Here is a 19,531-nt window from a genome sequence, read left to right as displayed (position 1 = left end):
AACCAAAGGAATGCAAAACAATATTCTCCTGGCTATTCTCTTTGCTTTATCACATGCAGAGCATTGAATTGTCTTAATCACACATTTGTATAACAAAAACAGATACAGAACTGGACTTAAGTAGCAAATTTCCAAGCTGCTGAAGAACCCTATTTGTTAAAGTAAAAATCTTAATTTTTACCCTAAACCCCATAGAATTGCTCTGAATTATGAATTAAGCATGAAGAACTCCATGCAGATTCTTTCTAAACTGAGAAGTTGCTACAATACGCACCACTGGTTCATTTTCCAGAAGGTCTAAAGTTTAAATTTGCATATAATACACTACAATGTTGTTGGGACAGTAACGTCCACCTTCATATCAACATTTCACTTTTTTCCTGTTTCCTATTTAGAAAGCACTATTTAAGTTATAGGTAAGCGAGTTAATCTTTAAGAATTACAGAACAAAAGAAAACTTTTTATACTATGAATAAATAATAGTGCAGCAAATCAGGTTCATCCTTGGGATCAACATGGCCTTAGAGGTATATGCCACACTTTTGTTGCAGTTTGAACTATCCAGAAATTACCTAATGTAGCAGCATTAAAATATATAATATCAAGCAAAATATCTGCACTTGTAATAGAGGCTGCATACAAAAACATGTAATGTCTTTTAGTCAAACTGCACTACACTAAAATCAGTAAAGCAGAGTATATGGTTAATTGAGGCAATAATTGATGAATTCAATCTGTGTTTAAAATGCAAAGTATTGAAGTGCAGTCCAACCTTGTTGTGAAGGCTATAGTAGATCCATCTTGCAAATAGGCAGGAGACAAAATAATAGTCTGCTTTGAGTCATGATGACTACATTCAATTAAAGGTTACCTTTTCAATACCATGCAGCTAAGGAAACTATAATACTGCATCTTCCTTCTCAATCAAGAGCATGTAATTTCTATGCTCATGTCACACACCTGAAGAATAGTCCTTCTGAGGACTAAAGCCATGAAGGAACATAACATAGTGGGCCTGCTCTAACTATAAAACTAGTGAAATTCCTCATTGAAAACCAGTTTCTCCATCAGTTTCTGTAGGAATTTTCTACGGGTCTTATGTCAGTCCTGGGTTCTAGAGTGACTTTGGCTGTAATATCACACTATGTAAGGTCACATGGATCCAATTTTCAGGTTGCCACTTACCTGGATTACAGCAACAGTGGTGTTTCCTCCATACAACAAGAAATTAGCTCATTTCGGTTATGTTTTAGTTGTGCTTTGGTTGTTTTTGTTGTGTGGTTGTTTTTTTGTTGGGGTTTTTTTTGGTTTGTTTTTTTTTTTTTTAAAAGGGAGCAGGGCTTTAGTCAGTGATATAGAGATCCTCTGAGAATACAGAGAGATTCTAGGCTGAAACTCTGAATCACCAGCCTTTGAATTTGCAGTCAGTAGCATGTTCTAGAATTGCAATGCCTGGCATCTGTAACAATTCCCCAGTTAACCGCAAATCATCTCCAACTATTTCCTTTATAGGTAAAGTCCCCCCAAATTACCTCTCATGGGTTTTGTGGAAAACAAGCTTTTATAGATTCCTTCTGGCCATATGGCAAGCCTGAGGAAGCTCAGATAGAATCAGCTCTTCTCCTGTCCCAGCCCTCCCTAATTAAACTTGAAAGCCCTCACCAGCGGCAATGCTGTTTTGGAAAAAAGGCAGAAAACATACAGTAACGTTCACCTCTGTAAGGCTACAAGTGTTTTTCCTCACTCTTCACTGTACAAGAGACTTACTGTATCAACATCTCAAGCAAACCATAAATTGAGAATTATGTTGTCGATCTTTATTGTCCTAAGGGACAAATTACTGAAGTCTTTAGATCCAGTCAATATTGACAGTAATTGCTAATAAAGACTGTAACATACAAATGCTCTCTGCAGTGTATGGGAAAGACATTAAAACAGTAAGTTCAGCATTTTAGTTTGGATGATGTTATACTGCTTCTTAACTAAGATTCAAGTTCTCCCTAAATTAACCTCTGCAGAAGAATCCCTTCTAACAGCAGCAATTCACAAGCATTCTTGGGGAAACCATCCAACAGAGTTTGAATAGCGTATTATAGAGAGTAAGTGTTTTCCCCTCCAAGTTTTTTTCTTTTCCAGATTTGCTTGACTGATGACTGGTTAAGTATAATCATAGTTTAGGAGACATAAACCCCATTATTTAAGAAAGCTGTTAAAGTGCAAAAACAGAAATTGAGATAATGTCTTCATTTTAGTTTTTTTTTTACACTCAATTGGAATATTATACCATGTTATTACCAATATTATACCATATTATACTATGTTCTGTTACATGTAGTATCAAAATTAGATGTCTCACTGTTGTGCATGAAAGCTCTCAAAGAATTTAGGAACATAAATCCCATTCATTGATTATCATGGAATTCTCTTTCTGAGGACTTTTCATGCAGCAACTGTGAGAATGGAATTTTCTATGGATTAGTCATTCAGAACTAAGGCAGGCCCTTAAAAATGAAAAAGTTATATTTCCCCACTTTTTATTAATATCTTCAATTCTGAATAAGAACTTCCTTAGAAGTTTTTCTGCCTTTTTAAAAAGCACTAACACACTCTGTGGCTTTTGTTTATCTGCTTGAGGCACATATCAATTGGTCACTGCAGGTCTTAAAAGAGTTTGGTTTACACTGCTTGTAAACAGTGATAATGTTTACCTGATAAATAGCTATAGCAGGTATCTTAATGTAAGCCTTTACAGTTTAAAAAGCAGAAAATTCTAAGTGAAGGGATCTAATGGGAACTAAGAATATATTCTGTCACTGATGCTTCAGGATGTGCCTGCTGCAGCATTTTGCCACAGATGCTTTGAGTTATACCTTCTCCAGTATGGTCTTATCCTCAGCCACAATCCTCAAGAGGTATACCAGCTGCAGCACAGACATAACCACGGCCACAGACACTCTGAGATGCACCCAGCATGGGCTTATCCACCAACCCTGATGCTTCGGGGTGTCCTGCTCCTGTGTGGACTCATCCCTTCAACTTGAGTTACACTGGAGTTCCTGTCCAGTACAGCAGCACAGAAACAGCAGCGATGCCCTGGCTATCTGCCAGCCCAGGTGCACAGCCACTGCTGTTAAGAAAATGTTCCCATGCACAGTAGAATAAGATAACAAGCAGTACAGCAAGCAGCCACCAACAAACACTAGACTAATATACAGTAAGGCAAGCAAGCACCATGGCAAGCACAGGAGTCTGCCAATTAATAGCTAAAAGAGCAATAACAGGTATAAATTTGATCTAGCACACTTCAATTAAATCTGCTGTTACCACAAACCCTTTGTGCCCCACATTAGGCACCAAAAAGGACTGTCATGGTTTAACCCCAGCTGGCAACCAAGTACACCACAACCACTTGCTCACTTCCCTCCAGTGGGATTGGGGAGAGAACTGGAAGAGTAAAAGTAAGAAAACTCATGGGTCGAGATAAAGACAGTTTAATAGGTAAAGCAAAAAGCTGTGCACACAAGCAAAACAAGGAATTCATTCACCACGTCCCATCAGCAGACAGGCGTTCAGCCATCCCCAGAAAAGCAGGGCCCCATCACGTGTAACGGTTACTTGGGAAGACAATAGCCATCACTCCAAATGCCCCTGCCTTCCTTCTTCCCCCAGCTTTATACACTGGGCACAACACCATATGGTCTACAATATCCCTTGGGTCAGTTGGGGTCAGCTGTCCTCCCAACTTCTTGTGGACCCCCAGCCTACTCACTGGTGGGTTGGTGTGAGAAACAGAAAAGGCCTGAACTCTGTGTAAGCACTGCTCAGCAATAATGAAGAGATCCCTGTACTAACAGTTCCCAGCACAAATCCAAAGCATAGCCCCATACTAGCTACTATGAAGAAAATTAACTCTATCCCAGCCAAAACCAGTACAATATTTAACAACAGCTGATTTTACTTATTCATAGGAAAAATTAAAAAGCCATTTTTATACCTTACAGTGCATTTGTTATTTACCTACATAATTTCATTCCTTTTATTTTCTGAACTAATTGGTTCAGCAAATATTTACATTCAGAACTATCAGAGAAACACATTTCCCAAAAGAAGGGGAAAAATGAGAAAAAGTTTCAATGAGCTTCACATTCTACTTAGTGGGACATCTGATACTGGAAACAAAATCCTAAGCCAGCACACTTCTTAATCAGCCTGTGTCATTGCACTCTCCAAACTATCAAGCTGCAACAAGGTCTTTTACCATCTCATGCCAGTCCCTCTGCTACCTTCTCCTCATCTCATCCAGAACCCACTCTCTCTTCTCTTGCTTCTTCCTCGGCTGCTCTCTCTTCATTGGCTCTCAACCACTTAACAGAGCCAGGCACAGCTGCACCTTATCTACATCGGCCAACCCGCCGCCCCTGAAGCCAACCCACAGTTGTATATTATCAATGCTAATTAACCCAGCTTCATTCCTCTACAAGCCTGTACTGGACAATAACAGAAATTCACTCTTCAAACACTTCAAAATTTATAAAACTTAACTTACATAATTTCAACTATGCATAATGCATTACTTTTTATCCAGAACTATGATTTAACTGAAAAAATGCGTAAGTGAACTGACATGCTTAATCTTTATTTAACTAACTTGGGGGTTGTTTAGTGAATAAGGTAGAAATTAAGTCACTTCACATTCAAGCTTTAACTAGGATAACTGTCGTAAAGAGATCCATGTTTCAACTTATCTCTTAAATATGGTATTACAAAGAATATCTCTGTGCCCACTCAAGGCCTTCACAGTCCAACACAGGCATGCAGAGTACCTAACTGCAGAAATGAGTTACCACTCTGAAAAGACAGCATTCCAGTCATGTGAGCTATCCCACCATGTCTCTAAATACAGTGAGATCATGGCCCTGCGATTGCCACACATACCTCTGATTCCTCCTTTTATTCCCCACACTGTATGCATTGCTGTACAGACAGTTCAGAGAGATAATTGAGCACACAGGTTTCACAGGAGGGGTGCAAGAGGATCCACCATAGCCACACATGCACACCCTTGAGGTGCCTGGCCTTCTGGTACTTGTCATGAGAGGCAGCAAAGTATATTGCTGCTCTGCTTGGGCTGGCTTATTCCCAGGTTGGATGTGATGGCATGAGCATTGACACTTTGGACCCCTCCCCACCAAATCCTTTAGTTTAAAGCTCCACCTCACCAAGCTGGCCAGCCTGCTGCCAAAGATTCCGTTGCCTCTTCTAGACAGATGGATTCCATCCCTCCCTTACAGGTTATAGTCATCAAAGAATGCCCCTTTGTCACAGAAACTAAAACCGTCATGACAGCACCTGCCATGAAGCCACAAGTTGATGTGTGTTATACGTCTATTTCTGGTGGCACCCTTTCCTCTAACTGGTAAAATGGAAGCAAAAATAACTTGGGCACCAACATTTTTCACTTGCACCCCCAGGACTTTATAGTCATCCTTGATTCTGCCCAGGTTCTTTCTTGAGGTATCATTCATGCCCATGTGAAGTACTGGCAGTATCAGTGTATTAATATTTTACCCATTTTACTGATATGTCACAGGGGAAAAAAAAGACAGTGGAAGAACAAAATGCTAGTTATGCTAGATTGTGGCCAAATGTGAAACAGTCTTCTATGAAGCTTGTTATCAACTTGCAATTGTCAAGGCTAGTCTAGTATGCCTTCAGTTCATGTTAGTTCAGTTAAATACATGTCGCAGATACTCACAGGGCAAATATTTAGGTGGTCTTCCCCTAAGCAATGATTTACTGTTGGCCCATGTGTTATCTTAGTGGCCACATTCTGTATTATTAAACTGATTTATATTAGCTATGGGTACTGTACCTTAATTGAGAGGTGGATTCTATTTGTCTGATCTTTTTCCCTTGTCCGCCTGAAAAGCACAACCTTATCAAATAAAAGGAGATAAAAGCTGTTCACAAATTATACAAGCTGTTTACAAAACGCTGAAATGCTCATATGAAAGGCATTGCATAAGTGCGAAGTCTTAATTATTTTTATAACATTAATGCATGCATGCACTGCAAGTATACATTATTAATAAATAGAAAAATGAATCACTGATATGAAGCAGCATGTTAGTGTTAGACTAAGAGAAACATGTCTTCATAACAGACTTGTTGCAGAACAATTTTAGTCTTCTACTTGCTTTGACCTGTCCGTATTTCAGGAGTGATTCTACCTGCTAATTACTTCCAGCCTCCAAGCATTTTAACTTATTACCCTTTCCCACAGGAAGTCTGACCTATTCAAGTTCACACTACTCCTAATCTTGAGTTGTGTACTCATATATATGGAGTAGTATCATACTAACTGTAGTGTATTACTTCAGGAAAATAAGGTTCTTGGAGTCTGGCCTATAATGAGCACTTTTGAGTACTTCAGTACATCAGACAAGACACTGCTATACAGGCATTTGCCTATACTTAATTTGTCTTTGTATATACAGGTGTAATTATCTAGCTGAATTATTCTTCCTGATTTATTTCATAATATAGCATCTCCTATCTACCCAGATTACACAGGTGTATATTTAAGAAGTCTGCTCATTTCCTGTTCTACAGAAACATGTCATGTGGATACTGATTCAAGTTTTCAATACTTAAGCAAGTCCCTTATTATTTCAGTTGTTTACAGTTTTTCACTATTGCTATTTCACTATTGCTACTGATCAATTCTTCTGTGAGTTGCCTCAGACAAGGCAACTGACAGAAGCAAAGTAGCAAGTCTATTCCTTATATTAATACATGTAAAATTTTTTAGAGGATAAAAGCTAAAACCCACTTGAGTGTCTAAAGGAGCTACTCCTCAGTTAAATTTATTCTGCACAAAGCTAAACTTCCAAATTCTGTTCATTTTGCTATCTTAAAAAAAATGCTATCTCCTCACTACGTAACTGTAGATTATTTTTCAATATCCAAAAGTGTAAAAAACAATACATCTTTTAAACTTCATTTCTGTCCTAAAGTCCATGGAATGTGAGAACGCAACAACATAAAATGTTTTGTGAATAAGTAACATGGTGAGAAACCATTATAACGCCTCAGGTATAAATAAAATAGCTGTTCTGCATATAATACATCTGCAGAGGTTTTGTAAAGCCCAGGAACGGGCTTCTTTCATCATGATGTCCCTTGAACATCTCTCCCACATACCCTGAAAAAGCTACCTAGGATTTCCATTTATCTATTCCTTTCTATGAACCTCACCATTGATGAGAGTGATGTGTTTCACTGAAAGGAAGCTTTTCAGAGGGTTCACAGAAATAACATCTCTATTTGCTGCTGTTCTTGCACCACCCAGCTCAAAATGTAAGCACGATTGTACAAGGTATGAAACCAAAGCCCTACTAATTCTTTAACTCCCTGTTCTCTTTACATCTGTGCTCTAGGGAAGGAAATACAGTTATTATGGGAAGGACCTTCTTATTTTACTATGTGGCAGGGAGTGGGTGTGCAAGAGAATTTCTTTTACTTCTTCCTTTACCTTTGCCTGGGCTTAAAGGGCAAGCCCATGGACTATTAAATGATCCATCTTTACAGTTCACCTAACAGAGCCCTGTCAAACTGTAACACTTGTTAGAAAGAATGCACTTCCCAGATGGGTTCTAGAAGTAATAAAATAAGCTCAACATTAACTGCTGTTTAACAATATTTCTTCTGCGTTTGGTCTATTGCAAACATTTAGTCCTTAGCCTTCTCTACATCCCTCAAAGTCCTGTCAGCTCTAATTGCATGAACTGAAGTCTAACATTTTCAGTCATTAGCTATGAATGTTTACAGACATCCTCTTTCTTTAATTTCCTCATCCAGATCTCTAAAGTTAGCTTTCACATTGTCTAGACTGCATTTACAGAGCATATTTCAGACATTCAGAAAGTTGTTATTAGTAAAGATTTTTTAAAGCATCAAGTTTCAAAGTGATAATTGTATTTACTTAGTTTATATTTATAAAGCAACATATTGTATCTTACAAAGGTATGTCCTGTTTATGTAACATTATTAAACTGATATAATTACCTTAAGAAACTTAAACAATCCAAGATGTGTTATTGTCTTTAGGCAAATGAGCAACCATGTCGAAGAATATTAAACATAATATTTGAAATAGAATTTGGAATAGCATGGCATACCTGTTGAACATTGATAAGTAATGATACCAGAATTACTGACTCCAAACACTTCTCTCTATGAAAAGCTTCACTACTCCATATCTCTTCACATCTCAGTACAAAGTAAAACAATTCACTCCTAAAATCTGTGGATTCATTCTCACCTCTGTTCTATTTAGCCTCTACATTTAGTTTTATTTGCCACAGATTGGTATTTTCAATTAGTTTGTGACAAGCAGATTGCTAATGCGTCAGACTTCTTGGCTGTTGACGCTTACTGGAAAGGCCCAGGGATGGTATATAAGTTTTATACAAATAAATGCAAAACATTAAGTAAAAGCAGCCTCTTGGAATACTGCCTCTGGCCCTGTTTCAGCAGCAGTTTTGTTGGAAATCTGTATTTTAAAACTACTTCAATTAAGCTTAGGTTTTAAAAACTAAAAATGTTTAACATTGTCAAAGCTAGTGTAGTGAAAGAACTTTCTGAAGACATGTGGTGCCTTGCTATTTTAGAGTTCATCCAAGTCTCATACAATTCTTATGTAAATAAAAGGCAAAAGTTCCTCTTTTTTATTATTATGCAGATAGCAGCACCATTTTTCTTATTTTAGAGGAGTAATTTTTATTAATATACTTTTAAGCTTTTCAAATCAGTCATCAAGCCTAGAATCAGTTTAAAATGTACTTTGGTAACATTTTCATCTAATCTCTGGGTCTTTTTATAAATACTAGTTAGTATCTTATTTATTTATGGAACATTAGCAAGGAACTTTAGATTTGTATTCCTTTACTGAGAGGCAGACAAAGCAGAACAAAAGAATAAATAAGTGAACTGAGATGCTTTTAAACTTTCAGTAATGTCATCAGAAATACACCAAGACAGAGACACTGGCATTCACAAACAGACAGAGAAAAATAAAGTAACTGAACTGGAATTCTCTTCCTAATTACAATGTGAACAAACAATCCTAGTTTCAACAACTAACCCATTGTTTTTCAGACTGCCTCTTACAACACCCATCTTCGTGCACCTAAAAGGCTTTATTCTTCCTATTTTCATGATGGAAAACCAAAAATAAAGTATGTAATTTTCTAAAAGAAAAACCACAGAAGACATTTCAGCATTCATGAAAAATACTAAACTTACAGCTCTGAAGAAAAAGAGAGCCTGGTGATGCACAGACCCACACATTCTTGATTTTAGATCTTTGAATATTCATTTTGTAAGATCAATAGATTTCTCAGCCTAAGCTCTCTAGCAATTTGTTTATTTTACAAGACTTTCATAAATTATCCTGTTATTACAATCTGGACTTTGTAAAGATCAATTCACCTAGGAAAGAGCCTGGCTCTCCAGATACCCATTTTATATACTGTACTCTATAATTTTAGACAATAAAGTAAGACAAAAAACCTCCATCCAGATAGAACACTTGGTTACCATATAATACAATAGTCTCCTAAATGCTGTTCTTATGTAGTGTTATGACAAATAATAAAGAATCCTCTTTCCAACACCCTTGTGGTTCTTAGGTAGAAGGAATATTATTTACAAATTAAGAAAACTGGTGCACTACTAGCATTATCTTAGATATGTCACACTGTTTCTTTAAAGCAGATGGGTACATGACCTGAATAGGTCTTAACACCACTGTATGTTTTCCCCCCAGATGCAGAAAATCCTGATAGTGTGGACATTCATTGCCACAAATGGATGCATAATGGCAGAGAAAATACTTGAAAGATGCACCATTATGTACCTAAAACGTGCAGGGCACAAATTACTACAGGCAGCCACTGCAACAGCTTAACAATTTGTGCTAGGGTATAAACCCTTGCTTCCCCAATAAAGCCCACTAGTCCAGAGCACTGCTCTAAGACAAACAGAATGAAGAAGCAGTTTCATAAGTCATTGATGTGACTTTAAACATTACATTCCAGATCTGCTCCAAAGGAAACTGGAACTCCAGGGATACCTGCAGATGGACAGGCCTTATCTCAAATTAGTGAAAGCAAACAAACAAAAGACATAAGAATGTCATAGCATGGTCAAATAAACCAAGAGAATAAAAGGAAATAAATGAGAAGGGAAGAAGGGCTAAAAGAATAATGTTATTGACTTTTTTTTTTATGGACTTGTTATTGTCAAGACTGCAAATAGCTGTAATTTTGACTTCTAAATGAAGAAAAAAAAGTAAAAGTACAGATTATTGCTATAAGAAGGAGTAAGAAAAAATATTCTTGTGACAAAAATATTGAGGATGTTGACATATGATTTTCATATCTATAGATATAGTATCTTAATTTGAATGCAAATAAAATACTAAATAACAACACATTTCTGCTGAAGAGATTTCTGAAATTAATGCACTACCAGATTAAAATGGCTAAAAACGTTTTTCTATTAACACCCAGCAATAATACTGATGGTTATACTTTGAGATGATCTTCAGTGCTCCATAAAGAGAAAAGCATCCAGATCTGCAAAGGTACATTTTTTGACCCATGGAAGTCCTTAGGTACAAAAATCTTCCATTTTTAACAAGTACAAATACAAAATATTGTGGAGACACTTCTTGTTTACAAAAGGTTGTGTAATAAAAAAGAACCACTATTTCTTGTCACACTTTAGGAATAATAGATGTGGCTGTTAATGATTTTCAAGTCACAAGAGCCCTCTCCTGCCACATAGAGCACATATTAATTCTTTTAATCTTCTATAAAGTATTTCTGCAATCACTGTAGTGATGTATAATGCTTATAGTGTAGCAAAATCTGTTTTTAAGACACATCTAATTTTTCAGAAGCAAGTTTAGTTCTTGGGCCCTTCCTCAGTGTTGGGCTAGCAAATAAGAATAGAATTAACAAGTACTTTAAACAAGTTCATCACAAAATAGCTTCACTAAGGTTTCCACCTTGAATAAGATAAGTATGTATTTAACCTTATGAGAACATTTGGAAAGCAGGACCTGAACCGCCTGGTCCTAAACTCTAACCTGAATAGTTAAGATTTTACAAATGGAAAAGTAACAGTTCTGAAGATGACTATTATAGAGCTTACACAAAAAAGTGAATAACATACCCAAGAAATTGATTTTTTTTGAACTAAGGATACCTAGGATTGTGAAATCTGTTCCATTAATGTGCGTGCAAATAGGTACTCATACCTAATAAAAAATAAGTAGTATTAAAGTCCTGCCGTTACAGCCCTAGTAGAACACCTGTATCTCCTACCGAAGATAACACTGGTGTTTCATTACAACTATAAAATTTACACAATGAGAGACCTTAAGAAAAGAACTAAATGCTACATCTAAACCACAGTTTTCCTACTGAAATCAAGCCTAGTAAGGAAGCAGAAACTACATCTGTGACAACCTTTACATTTCCAAGACTTAAAAATCTATGAACTGCTGTCTAGGTAGTTCAGTCACTGTTGTCCTGTGCACCTGGATTTCCACCCAGCTGTGTAGATTTGTGTTAAGCATTACGTAATATGACACCCAATGTTCTTTGCAGCTCTGCCTGACAGGAAGACTATGGTAGAAACACAGTTTAATGCATGCTTTTAGACTTCAAAGATTTTAAAGGCTGTACAACTGGGTAAGTTTTGTGAAATTGTAGAAATCTAGGTAGTATGGGCTTTATTATAAATTATACTTTGTATTTATTTCTATATTTTCTAAGAACAGTTCTGGATTACATGCAAATAATGTTTCTAGGTGTTAATTGTGGGTACATGTTATAATGGAATTTAGATAAACAACATTTATGAGAAGAAAAAGGTTCTCATGAGAAAAAATAGGTTCCTTAAAGCAAAGAAGCCCTGTTCTTGCCATGTAGTATGTGGAAAGCCATTTTTTATTTTTTGTTGTTGTTGTTGTTTTGGTTTTGGTTAGTGCTGTTGAAGAATGAAAAGAATATAGTTACTATACTTTGCACAAAACATTTCAATACCTGTTGTGCTACAGAATCTGGGTGAATAGAGAATCTGGGTGAATATCTGCAAATACATTAATCATAGCTTAAAGCTCAGGGCAGACCTCAGAAGTAATTAAATATTCAGGTAGTGTGGCAAATGCTGAAGAGCTTTAAGTCACTCCCAGCAGGGATTTGCTTTAGCTAGCTCATTGCTGACTTGGGTATTTTAAGTACTGCACTGCTGACGCACTTTGAAGGAGAGCTACTGACTGATGAAATGGTTTTGAAAGTAATACAGAAAATTTCTGATTCAACTTCTATTTTATATGCTTTAGACCTTCTTTAGAAGGCAAATATCCTAAAACATCTCAAATTACAATTACCCAGTAGTTTGCTAGGTCTTAGGTTGGAATCTGGGTTGTTCAGCAATGTTAAAATTGTTCTGACTAGTGACAAAATCTTTGTTGTTAGGTATCTTTTTTTCTGCTAGTAGAACTAGTAAGTTAGGCATTGAATTTTGAGGAAATGTAGTGGTTCTTGAAATTTAACTGAATGTTTTCTTTTGAGATTCAACCATAAGACTCTAGTTACAAGTTCTATAAAGATTACTTACTTTCCTCTTGTAGAACAAAGCTAATTTGGTCAAATTTTGTCACTCAAACCATAATACTTACTGTTTTTACTTTCTATATGATACAGCTATGAACATCCAAGGAACTTAAATCTTAAGAGGCCTTCTTAGTCACATAACCTTCAAATATACGCCTTGTCCTTACACTACATTTGGTGGTTTCTTGCTTATTATAAGATTCTTGAATCTTGTTATCCTTAGTCTTGTAAGAAGGGTAGCAGCTTAAGGCAGAATGCTAGCTTAACTCTGGATAGGTTGAGGATTTTGGATAGTTTAGCTCCAAAAAAGCTATGAAAAGGGAAGAAAGGCAGTTATAAATATTATTGGGATCTAGAATCAAACATGATGCATAGAAAAACAATAACACACTAAAAGGTCAGAAAATACCTAAGTAGCTTCTTTTGAAGGCCTTTTGCTCTGCTGTAGGTCACTTCAGTGAACTCATAGCTGCCAGTGCTTGATGCTGCCTAAATATCGGCTATGCTCTTTACTAGGCTGGACAACTTCTTGGGTACAAGGGAAAATAACAATTTAGTCAATGTTTTTCTAGTCACCATTAAGTTATTGTTATTTAATCATGACTTTAGGAACTATGGCTTCTGGTTATTTTCTTCCTAGCTGAGGCAAAAAATGAAAGTCCCAATTGCTTTCTACTTTTATCACACTTACCACACAGTTCCAAAAATATTTGCAGTGGCTATGTTATTGAAACTGGCTTTTCTGGAGAAAATCAGAACAATGAAGCCTGGTTTATGCAGATCTTATTGCTGTATGCAAACGTGCAGACCGTGGCAATTCTGGCTCATGTCCCTATCTGCAACTCATATTCAGCAAGTTTTGCATGTGCTAAGTGACTCACTCTCATGCCTCACAGACCAGGTAACTGTTCAGCTTGTTCTATAGCCCTTCTGTTGGCAATAACAATATCTATTTCTATCTTCTACCTATTCAGTGGTTTTCAAAACATTTAATATCTTTTACACCTTTTTTCCTCTGGCCTGTTTCTTCGGGAAACAGTAGATACTTAAATCTTTCCAATTCGTATGATTGTGCCCCACAGATTTTTTTCAAACATATTAACAATCAATTATTCAGTTTCATGAAACAGTTGTCTAAGTACACTGCTTTAGAAAACTAGATTATTTTTATTACCAAAATATAAGAAATGGTCAACCAGTATTGTATCACTACTGCTTTGCGTTCTCTACTTTTTCACCATATAAAACTCAGATTTACAGAGATGTCCCTGAAAGTGCCACAAACAGGAAGTGTTCTTCACTTGAACTGCAGCGCATCAGTAATTTTAAATAGGCTGTTGTTTTCTACTGCAGCATATTAGCCATTTACTGGATATAAAGGATATACAGGATATACCATAAAATTTCCTTTCAGCTCCAGAAAGAGTGGAAGGGATGTGCATAGGTGATATGTAACTGCTTAGAAGTTACTAGTAATGCTATAGTCTGGAATCCACTACAAATTTTTCTGTACACTTTCTTATCCTCTAAAAAACTCCCTCCTTTCCCCAAGATTTAGAGAAAGGACTTCCGAGTTTTCACCCAAACAGCCTGCAAGTATTTGCCGGGTCCTTACACGGCTAGCCCAGCCTCCCAACCACTGAATTTTGTTCCACGGGCTCCGCAGCAGAGCTCAATAGCTAAATGGCTCGATACTTCCCCCTTGGTGCTGCTCGGCCCCAAGAAGAAATCCAGCCTGCGAGAGCCCTGCCCGCGCTGTGTGCGAGTGACCCCTTCAGCCAAGTCAGCGTCATTACATAAAGATCACGTTGCAGAATTGTATTGACGTCCGAAACGAATAGCTTTTGAGGTACAGCTACCGTATTTTTGAAGATCCATAACGAAATGGAGACTAAAGGGGAAATGTATTTTTAGTAGGAACTTTTGAAAACTGATTTTTTGTTAGTAACTAATATGTCTTCTTTAACTATATTCACAAAATTGTGTGCTCTTGCCAGATGGAGAATTAATAATATTATCAAATAAAACCAATTCGAGGGTGGAATTGTATTAAAAATGTATTAAACTGTGTCAGGGAGCTTTTCAGGAGACGGAGAGGGTGGCATGAAGCATACTTGGTGTAATTTGGCAATGGTTCTATCTGCACCCTATTATCATTGGACAATTACAGGTTTCAGAAAGGGAAATAAAGCAAAAGTTACAAATTAATTGATACTGATGAGATTACTTAAAAGTATACTTGATTTTAAAATCATCCACTCATGTCATCAGTGTTTCTCATGACTCATTCTGGTCAGTGATTAAGATTTGCCTTCTCATTTAATGATTCTGCAAGAGTTAAGATTAAAAAAAATGGTTTACATAAGAATTTAAAGAACACAACTTTTTTCTAGATTTCTTGAAAACTTCTTGATATTTGCACGCCCTGAAATGAATACAACAATGATGTAAAAGACCTAAGCAAAAAAAGTTCCATAGCTTGTACACAACCTCCTAGTTTAGTTGATGTTTACATAGAGTTCTAGAGTCGTAGCACTGAAACAGACTGATGTTCTGCCAGATAAAATAAGAGCAACAAGAAACTGAAGTACTACAACAGTGCATCTTTGCTGTTAAACCCCTGCAACCTCATTGCTGCTGTCAAACTCACCTAAACTGTCTATGCTGTATTTCTTAGAAGAAATCAACAACTTCTAATCAGTTCTGAACAGAACTGTACTTGTACCAATGGCAGGAAATAGAGAGTATGTGAGTCTAATGGCACCAGTGGGGGCTTTTTGTGGTGTTATGAAAGTATATGCCTGTTGACCCTAGGATCTATGTAGTGAATGTTTAGTAATTCTATTTTTAAAGATCCTCCATGCCTATCCTAAGATCATTTTCACCCTTCAAAATACACATTGTAACTCAGTAGGACTGAGATATGTTAAACCATAATAGACTGATGGTGGTAAAAACATCCAAGCCAACAGAAACAGCGTTTCATTCTAGTAAAACAGTACTGTCTACAGAATGACTCTCAATACCTGAATAGTCCTATTAATGACTTGATAAGTAGTACTCAATAAAACCCCACACCTTTGTGTCTCTTGCTTTCTTAGCAAGAAACTTTGTAAGGGAGTTTGCTGTTCAAGTTATGGAAGCATGGATGTTTTCAAAATTTAAATACTAGAAAACTGAGTTCCTTTGAGGCAATAAGTATCATGGTGAATTCTCGCCTGTAAGAGACAGTTTAGGGTTTTGTTCTAGTTTCATTACCTGTGTATACAAGTGGGCAGAGCAACTCTTTCTCTCTGGTATAGAGAGGGGGGAATGGGTAGAATTCACCTCACCTATTATAACAAACTAGTAACGTGGAGTTTAGTCTGAGGAATTTGCTTTAAGTTCTTGTCAATGTACCATACAGGTAAGTGATATTTGGAAGATGTGCATTTCTCTAGTGGCTGCAGAAGTAGTCTAGGGTGACTTGGTGAGGTCAGGTCAACCTACAGATGGGTAAAATTAGGTCTTTAGTACTAATCAACAGTATTTTTTTTCCTTAAGGGTGGGCACTCTGTCTGTTGCTACTACTCTATTTTACAACTCAAAAGTATCAGTAACAGTACATTAGGTGTTATATTATCTAACCCAGCAATGACAACATCAAAAAAATTACTAGAAGTTAACAGCTTGTGTTGCCCTAGTGTCCACATCAGTGTCATTGGCAGGCTGCAATATCTTAATAATGCGGAAGGAAGTATCTAAGAGAAGAAATAAAAGGAGGATTCCCTGGCTCTCTTAATTGTGCAACTTCTACAATTCCCCTTTCCTGCTTCATGGAAGTCTGAAGGAGAATGAACAACTGGCAGTCTTTTGTACCCATAACAGTGATTCTTACTCTTTTCTCCAGCAGATACTAAAAAAAATAAAATACAACAACTATTAATGACATGGCATGGATATCATATTTTTTGATGGGCATTAAAATTACAGATTTGGAGTAAGCTTCCTGACCTGCTGCAAGGCTCATGATGCAAGTCCTTTGTTTAGCATACTTAGATCTACAGCTTGTCTTGGCTTAGAAGATCAGTTGGCTTCAGTTTGTAAGTCAATCTAAGCTTGAGTGCATTACCAATGTACTCCACGTGTTGAGGTACACGTTTTTCCACTTTGCATACAAAAATAACTGAACACACTTGATGTCTCTATAAATGATCTTTCAACGCTGTAAAAATTCCAGTGTCTCCATATTCCGCTTGTTTGGGATACATTTTCACTGAATACAGTGGATAAAGGCAATGCTGTTGTCTTCAACAGTCACAAACAAGACTCTGTGGAGATACTTTCTACAAAGTAACTTTGGAATGAAAGCATATATAAGCACATACAGCTATAATACCACTTTGCAAAGCTGTAGCTTTTTAATCTTGTTGACTTCAAAGCAAAAGCTATGAAGAAATTTAAAGCACAACAAGTGATACAGGAAAGTGATTGCTACATTTCTTTAAGGAAACGTTGAGAACTTTAAAATAATTATGTTGTCTTCAGATCTAACTAAAGAACCTTGCAGGAAGTTCTAAATGGGGAACTACAAATTCTATTGTGTCCAAACAGGACTTTCTGGACAAAATTTTCCTTTGAGAATATCAAATGTGCTCAGTTGACTTTAAACCAAAATAGGTTGTGAGGAGCTATATAAAATAAACTAGAGGTATAATCTATCTCTGTGTGTGATAAGCAATCATATTAGCATTAAGTCTCAGACCTGTGAAGTGACAAACACTGTCTGTACAGTGCTAGTTGACCTGAATTTCTATTAGCATTAGAAGGAAAGGAAGACAGTGGAACACATGAGTTATTCATAATAAAAATAAAACAAAACACCTAAACCAAACTTATACAGCAGTAATTTTATGTTTTGTCATTGAACAAAAGCAAACACACATAAATTTTACTATAAACTATCAAAAGAAGTTTTGAAAAGGGGACCATCAATGTGTTCTGGAAATGTTTTACACAAGAGAGTATGTGGCCACATATAGAAAACTTTAGGTTTTCTTATAGTATAGACCCCAAATCCCATTGGCAGTGGACTTGAAGAAATTTTAATTAAGTGACAGTAAAAACTGTATCAACTGCCTGATATATGCTCTTCAGGGGCAAACTGTTAATTCTCTAGCCTAGATTAATGAGGTAAGTCACAAAGAATGTTGTTAGAGCCAATTCTGTTTCTAATTTTGCCATGTGGCTCTTGAATCCAGTAGAACTTCATTTCCCAAGCAGAAAACAATGAAACACTCTAGAGAACTAAAGAGGTCAGAACTGGTTATCCCACGTGCTTACCAACACTTCATGATCTACTGTTCTTATGTGACTACCTCTAAGCAGGTCCACTGTGATACCTGTCCTTAGGCATCTTGCACAATCAGAAGATGGTGATATCTGGTGACTTAGTTAAAAGGCACGCGCTTACCTGACATCAGGGACTGGGTTGCCAGCAACTCTGCACTCCAGCAATACTCTGTTTCCTTCAGCAACTTCTTGGCTCCGGAGCTTCTGAGTGAATTGAGGTGGTGAAAACTGATTCTCTTCCGTGTTGATTAAGGGGTGGTGAAGGTCCATTTCATTCTGATTGATGCTCTCCCTTTCAGAAAACTGCTCTCCATTCAGATGAACTCCAGGTGATTTTGCCTCAGGCTCAGTGTCTTGCTGATGCTTGTCCTGGTGCACCGAGGCACTTAGAGCTGGTTGTTTCTTTTTGGGAGACAAGTATCCACTGTCTGGAGAAGAAGAGTCCCCATCAGGACTTCGGCCTCTTGTCTTTGCTGCCTGTCTAAATATAGATGACAATTCCTCTATGAATGTGGCAGTTTTGTCACACAGATTGTTCCTGAAAGGAACTTCTCCCTGGGACGCTGACTTGGACTTTGGGCTTGTCTTAGGCAGACACGGAGCTTCCTTCTCCAAATGTTTCAGGCTTCTAATGAAGCTGGGACTAGTGGTTAGCAAAGGTGAGGTGCTTGCTTGCCTCCTGGAAACTGTGACAAAACTACCTGCTGTTTGAGGTGTGGTGGATTGCTCTTTATGATTCCTTGGGAGAATGTGACTTGCAGCAGATGAAGTCAGACTGCTTGCTTGAGGCCTCTGTAAAGCATCTTGCTCGTGCAGTTTAGTATCCCTGAAAGAAGGATTTTCTGAAGTGCTAGAATGAGAAGTGTTGAAATAATGAGTAAAATCTGGTGCTGTATTCTGATCCTCCTTCATGGAATTGGCAATGGCTTCCTGAGCTATGTCAAGGCTCTTACATATCTCCTCCTGGGTAAGGAAGGCAGAAAGTTCATTTGAAAATTCCCCATTCTGTATGTCTGACAGCGAATCACAGAAAAAGGCATGGTAGGAGGAAGCTTCTGGCATATTTTCAGAGTATCCCTTATTGGTGCCTCTCTCTGCACAGTAAGTCTCCTTCAGCATTAAAGAAAGAGGCAATGCCTGGCCACAGCTTCTGTCTTGCATCCTGGAAAACACAAATACCATTCCTTAATGAAAAAACTTCTTAATAAAAACCCCACCTGTTTTCTCCAGGTTCCCAGGTAGACACAAAACTGGGAAAAGAGCAGAAATACCATAAACCTTGGTTTCTGTTAGAATGGGCCAGGGCTGCAAATTGTCTAGGTGGAAATGAAAGCATTTAGGGAGTCTTTTCTCTCGTGTGTCTTCCTTCAGAACTAGAAAGACATCCTTTGTCTGTACATTGCCTAGCACAAGCTCGATTCCACTGGACCAGTCTGAGTGATTTGTTACTTCATGCCTGATTTGTCATTTCACATCAATGCTATTGCACTTCATTTTTTCTGGTTCTAGGC

General features: G+C 37.3%; 1 protein-coding gene across 1 annotated transcript in view; it reads right to left on the bottom strand.

The window, feature by feature from the left end:
• LOC101913699 (palladin) overlaps positions 1-19,097 on the bottom strand; it is a 193,360-nt gene extending 174,263 nt beyond the window's left edge. The window contains exon 1 of the mRNA XM_055795564.1: positions 18,142-19,097. Within this exon, the coding sequence (XP_055651539.1) occupies positions 18,142-19,082 (941 nt within the window). The 5' untranslated portion in view covers positions 19,083-19,097. The remainder of the gene's footprint in view (positions 1-18,141) is intronic.
• Between the last annotated feature and the right edge of the window lie 434 nt (positions 19,098-19,531).

This window comes from Falco peregrinus, chromosome 2 (genome assembly GCF_023634155.1).
Source record: "Falco peregrinus isolate bFalPer1 chromosome 2, bFalPer1.pri, whole genome shotgun sequence".
NCBI lineage: Eukaryota > Metazoa > Chordata > Aves > Falconiformes > Falconidae > Falco > Falco peregrinus.
The sequence above is the reverse complement of the archived record's forward strand: the minus strand, read 5'-3'. Positions and strand labels throughout refer to the sequence as shown.